The sequence below is a fragment of the Rhamphochromis longiceps genome, linkage group LG14, assembly GCF_057381845.1.
Source record: "Rhamphochromis longiceps isolate RC_006_pf linkage group LG14, R_longiceps_female_GT1.1, whole genome shotgun sequence".
In the NCBI taxonomy this organism is placed as follows: Eukaryota; Metazoa; Chordata; class Actinopteri; order Cichliformes; family Cichlidae; genus Rhamphochromis; species Rhamphochromis longiceps.
Window position 1 is genome coordinate 4,550,143 of NC_140570.1, and position 13,076 is coordinate 4,563,218.

General features: G+C 38.4%; 1 protein-coding gene across 1 annotated transcript in view; it reads right to left on the reverse strand.

Moving 5' to 3' along the window:
- The window catches only part of sez6b (seizure related 6 homolog b), a 232,674-nt gene that overhangs the window by 141,676 nt on the left and 77,922 nt on the right, over nt 1-13,076 (reverse strand). Inside the window, exon 2 of the mRNA XM_085380611.1 lies at nt 1,894-2,418. Within this exon, the coding sequence (XP_085236737.1) occupies nt 1,894-2,418 (525 nt within the window). The remainder of the gene's footprint in view (nt 1-1,893; nt 2,419-13,076) is intronic.

Consider the following 13,076-nt stretch of genomic DNA (forward strand, 5'->3'; position numbering starts at 1 on the left):
GGTGTGTGAGTGTTGAAAAATGTTTTGTTTTTGTTTTTTAATTTACAGACTGCTTGCAGATTGCTATGAGCTGCTGTGGTTCCGATATATTTGCAGTAAATATAAACTAGAGGTTTCACAGATTGAATAAACAGGCTACATAGCAGAAACCGACATATGTACATTGTTACTGCTGATTACTAATTCTGAACATAAGATACATAAAATATTATTCAACAGCACTGGTAATGTTTTAATAGAAAGAAGAAATATTTCAATTTAAATGTGAGTTAATTCTTTACTGATTCCTGTCTAAGCTTGATTCCAAAGGGAGAGCAAGACAGAGAGCACTTCTATTGTTCAGCACAGATTCTCTCCCTTTACCTCTGACACTTCAAATGAGCTTTAAGGACCAGAAATATGTGGGGCTCTTAGGGCTGCACGATTTTGCATAAAATGAGAATCACGATTTTGCTTATTATTGAGATCACGATTCTCACGATTCACGATTCTCTCACGATTTTCTTTTCCAATATAAATATTTATTGCACTTATTAATTGCACATCAACTTAGTAACAGTTGAGACTGAACATAAAAACAATAAATAAACATAAAAACAACAAATGTCTCACATTTTGTCGTTGTACTGCTTGAAATTCCGTCTCCACCGTTGCTCGACGCTGCGTGTATAATGCAGGTAGTGCAACAATGGAAAAATAGTTGCGGGACGGCACTGTGTAGCGTTTGTCTAGGGTGTTGATCGTTTTCCTAAATCCCTCGATTTGCACAGTGTTGATGGAGCCATATCTTTGGTCAGGTGATAAGTGATAGTCTCTGTAATTTCTTTGTGCCTGCGGGAGTTCGACAGGTATAGGGAAGCGCTGTATAAGGTTCCCGTTATTGGTGTTTGATTTTCTCCTGTCACTTTCTCATCATCCCTGACGTGCTCTCCGTTGTTTTTTCCCTGCCAATTTTAGCAGCCAGCTTCTGTATCACGTGGTATAAGGCTCCGCCCTTGTCATTTGTTGAGCAGGAAGAGTGAGCGCTTGTTTTCACGCAGATTACGTCCCGGATCAAAATGCGGTACAATCGTCGTCTTTTTTTTTTCTTTTTTTTTAAAATCGTTGTCATTTGGAAATGAATGCATAAGTATGCATTGAGATCGCGATTTTCTAACGATTAATCGTGCAGCCCTAGGGGCTCTGCTCTAAATATTTGGGGTGCGGACTCACTGAAAAGCTACAGGGTCCACAGGGTTAGCACTGTCAACTTAGCTAGCAGATTCCTTCCTAAGGTTCCCAGCTGGTCCCTTTCTGTAGGAAGTTTGCATATTCTGATTTGTGTAGCCTTTCTTTCCCTCTGGGTTTCCTCCCTTTAGATTTCCTGCAATTGAAGGTAATGCAGGTTCAGGTTAACTGTGGTCTCTAAACTAGCCATGGAAATGAGGTAGACGAAGAGCCTAAAGTTTATAGAATAAAGACGTTTAAATGTGGTTTGTAATTTAAAGTGCTATATGAATGTTACCACTATACAGAACTATATTTCTTTAGATATAAATTAGCATTTGTTTATTAAAAGTATAACATTGTTGTTTAGAGGCCCTTTGTTAATGCTTTCATATTTCTACATTTATAAACTATTATGAACCAGCTAATCAAAACGTTTTTCATGGTCAATTAAATCGCTCACACAGAAACTTAAAGTCTTTCCTGTTTTCTTGCTGACTTGATGATAGTTTAACTGACACAACACTTCACAAATGTCTCCACTCATAACCCCCCCCCACACACACACACACACACCCACACACACACACACACACACATACATTCCCTTCCCTATAATTAATTGGTACTTTATAATAAAAACTATTATTTTTATGCAATGAGGTGTATTTAAAGACCTATTCTTACCTGGACTCTGCATGGTGGTGATGATGGTGGTGGTTGTGATAGTGGTGGTAGTTGTCTCCTCTTCATCACTGCCTGCCCCTGCAACCTTTTCCCTTGCAGCAGTATCACTGGAGGTCATAATGGTAGAATGTTTGGGGCCTTTCAAAACTCTGCCGGTAACTGGAAGAAGTGCACTGGAGAGAGAAGCGGTTGCTAATGCATGTATGGAAAGGGTTGCTTGCATGTTGGAGCTTTCAGGAGTCTCATCTGAAATCCTTTCATCACTGTTATCCAGTGTTCTCCTGGATGGTGATGTGGAAAGCTGAGAGCTTGATCCTCCACTGTCTTCAAGGTACTTTGCCTGACCACGAGGGCCTGGGTGGGCCTGGTTTTGGGGCGGATTCCGGTAGAGTGGGTGATGATTCAGGATGTTGATTGGCGGTGCAGTGGTGACCACAGGGAGCCTCCTGTCTGTGTCCTGGGTGGTAGGGTAAAGGTTGGGAATGCCCCCAGGAGTGATGGAGAGACTATCCTCAGAGGCAAAGGCTGCAGAGAATGAAAGAAAATCATAGAGGGATGATGGTTCATATCACAGACTTAATCATCACCTGGCCAAGTGCAGGAATTCCACGCTTTACTTTCCTGCTTGCTGCTCTAGTTCTGAACCTCTCCATCCACAGCCATTATCACACTTCTAGCAGATCAACTTTTAAAAAACAAAACAACAATGATAGTGCATAGTTTTTATAATTGCAAGGTCCAAATCAATATGTAGAAGAAATGGAAAAAATGAGTCTCAGGGGGTTAAAATCAAGACTAACATTATAAAGACATGATGCATTTATAGGAACTTTTATTAATTCCCTTCAAAGATGGAAAAAGGTTTTGTGCTACTTTGCAGTATGGTTCTGTTGTAAATATTTTACTTTGGAGAAGGTGGTTTAAAATGTAGAATATTCAGTTTGTGATTCGCATGTTTTCATTTCTTATTATGTGTTGACTGTTTTGTACAATTTTTTTATTTTATTTTACTTAGTTTACGTTCATAGTGTGAACTTCAATTTTTTGTTATGTTGTAAAAGGAATATTCTGCTGACACAAGTGAGTAGCATGATCGAACTAAATGCTAAATGGACTTGTTCTTATACATAATGGTTTTCTGCTCTACCCGAGCACTCAGAGTGCTTTACACAACTTGCCTCACTCACCCATTCACACAAGTACTTTTTTCTACGGTATTCACACACATCCATACTCTGATCGGGGCGATCTCAAGAGTTGGGAGTTCGCCTTGTAATCGGAAGGTTGCCGGTTCGAGCCCATGGCTTGGACAGTCTCGGTCGTCGTGTCCTTGGGCAAGACACTTCACCCGTTGCCTACTAGTGGTGGTCAGAGGGCCCGGTGGCGCCAGCCTCGCCTTTGTCAGTGCGCCCCAGGGTGGCTGTGGCTACAATGTAGCTTGCCATCACCAGTGTGTGAATGTGTGTGTGAATGGGTGGATGACAGGTTGTGTAAAGCGCTTTGGGGTCCTTAGGGACTAGAAAAGCGCTATACAAATACAGGCCATTTACCATCGAAGCATCAGAGAGCAAATTGGAGTTCCTGCCCAAGGATATTTGGCATGCAGACTGGAGCAGATGGGGGTCAAATTAGTAGTTGACGTGGTAGAGGAATCTCCCTGGCAATCTCTCTCTGGAAATGTCAAAGAGATATTCTGCGTGCACATTGTGAATAAACCTCTGGTCTTTCATAGTAAATTCATGTGAGACAAGTGTGCTAGGCAAGCTGTCACTGGTTTAGCTTTCACTGCTCTGAGATCAGTTGCCAGCTGTGCTTTGTATGGAAACACAGCTACTATTAGCAAGCAAACAAGCTTCAAAGATTAAGCTTTCCTCTTGCTCGCCAACTTGGTCAACATGTGTGATGTAGAGAAAAACTGAAGAAGCTTCTCCTATGGGAGGTGAAATGTCTTCAAGAAACTCAAAGAAGTCCAGTTGCTTTCTTTCAAAGCTCCTTAGACCAGCGGTTCCCCAACCGCCATGGACCGGTTTATGTCCAACAATATTTTCACGGACTGGCCTTTAAGGTGTCACGGATAAATACAACAAAATAAAACCAGTACCGGCACCGAAAAAAAGAAGATTTATTCATAACACAGGAAACGACCCAGGGAAACAGAGTTAACGATAAAACGATAACTAAATAATGATAAAAACCCTGAAAATCGTAAATTTCACACTCAAGCCTCAACTCTTGCAGCCCGGTACCAAACAACTCACGGACTGCCTTAGACTACCATGACCGGGATGAATCTCCATCAACTAGAGAAGATTTCATGAAATGTAATGAATGAAACAACTCACTGTACAGCATTGAACAAAACTGTCACACTTTTTATGGTGGTGAAATAAGTCATGCTGCATTGTACAGAACTAATCATTTTTATTAATTTAGTGCTGAATTAAAAAACGTTAGGAGAATAACAAATGGAGATTAAATTCTGGAAATTCCCTGTACTAGATTTCTTGGCCATGGGTGTGTAAGCACAATGATTAAATGATTAAACGATACAAATGATTACATTTGTATGATCTCTACAGTCAGAAAAAGACAAAAAGACTATTCATGGCTCAAATGTTTTGTAAAACAATTTCAAAATGCTGTGTAATTGAAACATGTTTTAATATCACAAAGCTGCAGTGATTTTGATAGCTTAACTTCATATCGCAGAATTAAACTGACATGCAGTCCCCCTCTTTATATCTTTACTCTGTCCAAAGCGGTGCATCCTGACATCCAGGCAGCGAGGGCCCGTCACATGCTTTTGGATGGAGACAATAACATTTACTCATATATCACTGCAAATTCATACCATTTTTTTTAAAGCTATTAAGTCAGACTTGCTCTCAACACTTATTTATGTGGAGCAGTGCATTAGTGTAGGGAGTCAATTGGCAAATGGGAAAGTTCTTTTAAAAAGCCCAACAGTACAACCCAAAGAGTTCTCATAAATTATTCACATTAGTGGATTCTACCCTCGCTATCATCCTCGTAATAAGCCTTAATGTTCGTTCCTGAGGAGATTTGATGAGCCGCTATAATTCTCCCAATGTAATGATTAGTGCTGCCCTCCCAAGTGCACCTGTGAGATCTAATCTGAGACCACTTCAGGAGGCTATCATCCACTGAGGGAAGTCTTATGTTTCCTTAACAATGCTTCATTTCCACCATAATAACTCCCACTCTCTTCCAGCTAATAGCTATCTGCTTCAAACAATCAGGCTTTATTGTAGCTGTGCCACTTTCCTCCCAGCAACTCCCTTGTCAAACATGTGCACAGCTCTTTGCACACAATTGAGTAGATTTGCAAGTAACAAGGAAAATAAAGGAAAATAAAGAATCTTAAGTCAATTGACTGAACATCTGCAGCTTGCTGCTACAAAGTCTATAATGTAATGGATATGCTTGTGTTTTATTTGGGTCAAAATAATTCAGTTGTGTGTTAGAATATTGCAGATACAGAAGGATTTGAAATCTATAAAAATACATAAGTATACTGAAGGGTATATGCCAAACTATAATCAATATTGATAATACTGATGATTAATTAAGGAGTAATTTCAGATCAATAGATTAATTCTTCTCCCTCTTTTTACTATTATTATTATTATTATTTTTAGTAGTAGTAGTATTGAGAACAGATTTGCCCAATCCTGCATTTTAATGGTCATCCAATTCAATTTAATTCCGTTTTATTTATATAATATATAGTTTTACATTTTATCAGCTCTGTTTCTTCCTTATTACACAGAAACTACCACAGGGACTACCACAGGGACTTGAGTGATAATAACTTAGAAATTATTACATTCTTGTTTCTGCCATCTCAACAATAATGAATTACAGTAGTCCAGCCTAGGATCAATAACTGTACTGTGATGAGTTCTGAAACCTGACTGAAACTCTGCAACATATGAATACAGTTGTGGTCAAAAGTTTACATACACTTCTAAAGAATATAATATAATGGCTCTACCGAGTGTCCCGTCATTTCTAAAACTCTGATTTTTCTCTGATAGAGTGATTGGAACAGATACTTCTTTGTTAACAGGGTTAACAGAAAAAAGTGATCACATTTGCTGGTGACCCAAAATAAAGTCATAAAAGAACCAAACTTCATGAATGTTTTTTGTTAGTATCTTGCCCAAGGACATTTGGCATGCAGCCAGGAGGCAGCCTGGGATCGAACCACCGACCTTCTGATTAGTGGCTGACCTGCTCTGCCACCTGAGCTACAGCCACCCCAGGTAAATAGCACCATATAACTTTGTTGTTGTGCATAATTTTTAGAAAGGTACAATTTCTATTTGCATTTCAAGTTATGAAAATGATTCGTTAAACATGTTTGTGGTTTTTACAGTAAAAAAAATATAATATATTTTCTACTCGGATTTAAAAACAATTTTTGTCTGAATTTAGATCAATTGTGCTAATATAGTATGCCAAAATGAAAAAATAACGCCAATTTCAGATATTTGAGGTTGTGCTGAAAATAATGATACCAAACAAGGCAAGATAAACAATTTTTAAAGGTGAAATATAGAGGTAAAATCAAAAGTAGTCAAAAATGGCCAATTATACCCTGGACCCCAGAGGGTTAATTAGAGATAGACTGATCACAATTAAGATCAAAGCATTAATTAATAGTAGGACTTCTCTGAGCAGTCTTGTAGAAATTGGATCTACTGGATACATTAATAGTTAGGAGGAGGTAATTATTGAAGTTCTGGGAGGTTTTTTCTTTCATTGAAGCCACAGTATCCAGGGCAATACCATTTGACACACATAAAATAGTATTTTTTCACCAATAAAATTATTCCAAAGTTCTATTAGCTGAAGATTTGGTTTATATAAATATGCTGTGTAGTGTGTGCTTAGAAAATTAAGGGAGCTGGACAAGTTGAGGCCAATTGAACAGTATCTGAAAGTCATGTCCATAAGAAAGCTTCATCAGAAATGGTCTCAGTGGAAGGGTGATTGTCAAGAAGCAATTCTTAAAGAAATGAAACAGGAAAAAAAGACCTCCACAACAGTATTGAAGCATTGTTGAATCATCTTGTCGGAGAGTAGAACAAAAGGCAGCCAACATCCAAAGAAGACCTTGGGTATGTCATTCAAGAAACCCAGAGGACTATTAATGAAAACTGCTTAAAGAAATGAGAAGAAGCTTTTCTCAGAGATTTTAGTCTTGTTGAAGAATAAAAGTAATACTAAACTGTGGCAAACAATCTAATCTTAGAAGCTTAGAATTGTAAAAAGTCTTTTTTTTTCCTTATGGAGTGAAAAAGTCTTTTTAATATGTTTGTCTCACTTAAATGTTTCAGATTATCAAAGAAATTAAAATATTACACAAGCATAACAAAAGTTAACACAAAATGCAGTTTCTAAAGTGTTTATTGTTGATAAGGGGAAAGAAAACAAACCTACATGGTCCTGTGTGAAAATGATTGCCCCCTAAACCTAATAACTGGTTGGGTCACCCTTAGCAGCAACAGCTGAAATCAAGCTTTAGCAATGACTGGCAATCAGTCTTTTACTATTCAATTCAATTCAATTCTATTTATATAGCGCCAAATCACAACAAAAGTCGCCTCAAGGCGCTTCATAGATACAGAGAAAAACCCACCAATCATATGATCCCCTATGAGCAAGCACTTTGGCGACAGAGGGAAGGAAAAACTCCCTTTTAACAGGAAGAAACCTCCGGCAGAACCAGGCTCAGGGAGGGGCGGGGCTGATGGGATTTCCGGCTCTTTTTAGTGAGCCGAACCGGCTCTTTCGGCTCCGAACCGAAAAAAAAAAAAAGTGGTTTTATTTATATATAAATATATGCGGTGGCCCCTAGAGACAAAACACGTACAAACTCCAAAAAGCACATACAAACTCCAAAACACATTTCTAGCATGAACTGAACTTCCAAAACAGAGCTACCTAGATCACTTAAATTACACAATTGAAAGCATGAAAGCATATGTGTATTGTTTGTGTATTTATACACAAGCATTCATATATAGTCAAATAATTAAAAAGAAAAAAAGTTCATTTACCTGTTATTACCACACAGAAAATCCGGTCATTGGTATTTACTGGCTTGTGTAGCCACTAGGTAACAAAAGCTCAACACTGCCCCTAGCATCCTGGAGCACTTCTGTTATCTTTTGTAGGATGATCTGATATCCTCGTGTTGGTGTTGTTCCCAGACCATCATGAAAATGTTGTTCCAGGTTCAACATTGCAAGTGACCAATCACATTATTGTGACGTTATTCTTTTGCGCGCCAAGCCATTCGTGCATTTATGAAATTCCAATGTTGCAAGGACAATATCAATTCTGCTTACTGTTTATTAAAGGGTTACGGTTAGGGTTAGGGTCAGGGTCCGTTGATCGGCGGACAGAGGCGGTTTCACGCAGCTTTAGTACAGTTTTTTGTTTTACGCCGGTTTTTCCCGAAGTCGCAAAAGTATGACGTCACAACATTCTGATTGGTCACTTGCAATGTTGATCCTGGAACATTTAGTATGATGATCTGGGAACAACACCAACACGAGGATATCAGATCAACCGTCTTTTGTATGTGTTTTGAGTTTTTATGTGCTTCTGAGTTTTTTATGTGCTTCTGAGTTTTTACATGTTTTGGAGTTTGTACGTGTTTTTTACGTGTTTTGGAGTTTGTACGTGTTTTGTCTGTAGGGGCCACCATAAATATACTTTTATTTATTCACTCCACATAAAATGTAATAAATAAATCATATAATACAAAAATCAACTATTCACATTTCAACTTTTAACTATTTAAATTTTCAGCTTTTTCCTTTTAAAGTGAAACAACACAAAACACTGCAACACAATTAAATATAAATTATAATATGAAAACAAAAAGAAGATGCACATTCTCTGTCATATGGACCTGCATGAATAAACTTTCTGAATCCTTTATCATCCGCAACTGAAAATAGTTGTGGATGATTACTATACCTTTCTAATGTGACGTTGTTGTCCCTGGCTCTCTTTGTCCATCTCTCCCTCCCGCTCTGTTCCTGTGCTACTGAGTGTAACTACCGCCCCTCTTCCCAGCGTAAAGCACAAGGCTCGCATGCTGAGTGAAGCGGAAAAAAAGTGCGAGAGAGGGTGAGAGAAAGAAAAAAAAAAACATGGCTCGCGATAAGGAGCCGGCTCTAAGAGCCATTTCGTTCGCGACCGACACATCAGTACAACATGTGTTCTGCGCAATGCTCTGAAAATAATTTTGGTAGGCTGGTCACTCCCAGAAAGGTTTACCACGGTTCCATGTTCTTACCATTACTGGATAATGGCTCTCACCATGGGTAAATGGAGTCCCAAAGCCTTAGAAATGGCTTTGTTACACTTTTCCGACTGATAGAGGTCCGTGATTTTGTTTCTAAAGTGTTTTTTTAGATTGTGGTATGATGTGTTGCTTTTTCAGATCCTTTAGCCTGCTTCAATTTGTCAGACAGGTTCTATTTAAGTGATTTTTTTTTTTGATTCAACAGGTCTGGCAGTAATCTGGCATAAGTGTTTAGTGAAACTAAACTCAGCTTTCCAAAAAATGTGGCTAATCACAGTTCATTAATGATTTCATTACTTACATAGGACCAGATAGCTTAATCAATGAAATCATCATTAAAAACTCCATTTTGTATTTACTCAGGTTATCTTTGTCTAATATTAAAATTTGTTTGATGATCTCAAACATGTAGGTATATGACAAATATGAAAAACACCAGGAAATAAGGAAGGGGGCAAACAAAAAAAGCAAAAAAAACACATTTTCTTTCACTACGAAGCAGTGTGCTATTCTTTTCTTTCTTTTGGCTGTTTCTTTTCTTCAGCAGCAGGTTTCTGTTCTTTGTGCTACAGCAAGAGGACAATTGTGAAAATGAGCAAAATACCTTCAGGGAATCTTTGATGTCTTCCCCCTAAGCTGTCAAAGAGCCACAACTGATTCTAAGCTCACCTTTGAATAAACCATGATTCCAGTACAAATCCCTCACATTAAAGTTCAAAGCAGTTTACAGTAGGAGACACACGCACCCTGGAAGAAAAGCTCTGCTTTGTGCTTCCAAAGCCTGATCTTTGGATTATTCTAAATCTCCCTTTAGCAGTCATTCATCTGAACTACAGTATATCAAACACATTTTTCACAAAATAACCATCCACTTCTACTATAGACAAAGGTCCTGTATGCCATGAGAAGAATAAGTGAGCCTGAATGGTCTCCTTTTATGAATATTTTGGCTTTATTTGGCTGTTAAAAGACAAAGGAAACAGAACACTCTTTTAATATAAAGGAGCATCTGCATCAAGCAGATGTCTTGCAGCAAATGAACTAAAACAGGGATAAAAGAAGAAGAAAGACCCAAAACAAACTCCTCCTGTGCCTTTTAATGGGATTTCTTTCATTTAAGCTCTCTGAAGTTAGACTGGGTGACCACTTAATGTGAGTGCAGCACATGAAGCACTGGAAGAGTTGCATAGACGTGTGCTTCGGACACTTAAAGTGGTCAAGAAGGAGTGTGTGCAGTACAAGCTGGTTAATAATGTTTTTAATCTATGGAGCATGTTTTCCTATTCTATTCAATTTCATTGCTTTTGCAGTCAAAGCACTCTCTGCTACAAGTCCCACTGACTTCACCTGAACACCTATGTCACGTGCACTCTGATGGCTGCAACTCAGGGTTCAGTATTCTGCCCGAGGATATGCCCCTAAAAGAAGAGAAGTGAAATCATAGACAAGTCACGTACCATTGGCTGCAGTGTAATGGCATGGCCCTGGGTCATTGAGCCTATGTCTCTGTGTTTATGGACTTTTTAGTTTTATTTATTTAAATATGCACTGTTGATTCTTACGTTGTTTGATTACTTGCTTCATGTTTTCCTTTGAGTGTAGTTACTCCTCAGTCCTCTATTCCTGCCTATAGTTTGCCTATTGTTTTCATGTATTTTCTGCATTGTGTTATGTTTTGTTGTCAGATTATGGCTGTATAAGAAATTTTGTTCCATCCTCTTGTGTCATTGGCCTTGTATTAGGTTCTCTCATCCTTTTGTTCCGTTGTAGTTATAACATTTTATTTCCTGCTTTATTTTGCTGCTTGTGCCTTGTGTTTAGTTTGACTTCTTCTCTCATTCACTGATTGTTTGCTATGATCGCTTCCCATGATTTGCGCCTATATTTTTCCTCCTTCTTTGTCAGTTTGTTACATATACGTTCCTTGATCGTCACATAAATGTAGTGTTTTTCTGGGGGTTTTCGTTTCTTGCAGCCACTCAAACATATGTTCTACCTGAATCACTATTTCAGCTTAAAGTAATTGTGATGATAATGCTTTATTCACCCTATTTTACAAATTGGCGCTAAACAAAATGTTGCATTTTTCTCCAGCACGTTCACTCCCTCAGCGCTAAATTATCTTAGAAAGTCAAATATTACAGCAGTGCATGTATTAATGTGTTCCTTTTCATTTTCTCTGTTAAATTAGTCTCACTGGTTTTTCCCTGTGAGGCTTTTTTGAAGTGATTGTTGCAGTTTACTATGTTTCCTTATGTCAGACAATGATTCAATGTTATCATAACTGAATAGTAACATAAACCAAAATTTAAAAGCCTTTCAAGAGCTTCCATTGTGGTTTACCACAAATCACAAGAAGCTCAGTCCTCACCAGTGTAATTGAAATATTTTGAGTGAACCTCGCAGACACATGTCATAATGATAAAATTAAATACTCTGCCAGCAGCCACAGTGTGTCAAACACCTTTCTTTTTCCTCCACCATACTTTGCATCTTTGCTTTTTTAGTCACAAACATTCACCCTTGAGCTACAGATTAGCGATGTATTCTCTTTGTGAAGCTGCACAAAGCTCAAGCAATTAAAGGCTCTTCTCTTGCTTAACAAGCCCAAATCCAGACATGCTTTTATTGCATTTGATTTTGCTCGCTGTATGTGCCAAAATGCTGAGAGACAGGGACCCTGTTTTTGCTCTAAGTGTAGCAGTAACCAGTGAGGATTCAGGGTGAGCTCAGGTTTTGGTGGCTGTCACTTTTCCACCCATGGATTGTAGAAAAAGAAAGAGACAAAAAAAAAAAAAAAAACCAGCCCTAGAGAGAAGTCTGGATCCACCTATCTAACAATGGCAAGCAGAAATTGTTTGGCAGACGTCCACCTCATCACTGGCAGGAATTGTGATTTAGAGGGAAAGTACTTACTGAGACAAAACAAAGCTGTGCTATCAGTGCTTGATATGTCTGACCTGGCAGAAATTCATTCAGGGCTGTAAAAATGATTGAATTGATGACTCCAAACTGATTTATAACTGGATGTTGTAGTGACCACACAGGTGAATGCTGTTAATAGTTGAGTAAAATAGAAGTGACCACACTGCATGTGTAGAGATAATAAGCTAGAAGGAACTGTTTTCTTACTGTATTTGCTTGTAGAAACTCTATTCAGTTCAAGCATATGTTTGTTTAACAAGTCTACATATTATTTAATGTATATACCACCAATTCACAGCAAGTGCCACCTGAAGGCACTTTACATTGTAGACTAGACTAAAATAATCAAACACAAAATAAAATCACAGCAATCACATGACCACAGACGAGCAAGTGGTAGGAAGGAAAGATTCTCTTTAACAGAACAAAAGCTCGAGCAAAACCAGGTTTGGGGGGAGGGGCAAGCCATCTGTCACGACTGGTTGAGGAAAGGGAAAAAAAGAGAACACAAGACATTCTTTGGGGCACAAAGGCAGAGTTTAGTAATTAGCAGCAATAGTGACGCATAACAACAAGGAGAGACAAAATAGGTGAGTGGAAAAGAAATGCTTAGTGGATCATGGGAACGCCCTAGCAGCCTAAGACCATAGCAATTTAAGTAAGGGAGGGTTCAGGGTCACCTGATTCATCCCAGTGTTCTCAAAAAGGAAAGTTTTAACCCCAGTATAGAGAGGGTGTCTGTCTCCCAAATCCAAACTGGTAGCTGGTTCCACAGATGAGGGATCTGAAAGCTGAAGGCTTTTAAATACCCTAGGAATCACAAGTATGTTTTCAGTCTGAGAGTATAGTGCTTTATTGGAATAATATGCAAATAATATGCTACTATGCATTCTTTAAGATATGATGAGGCCTT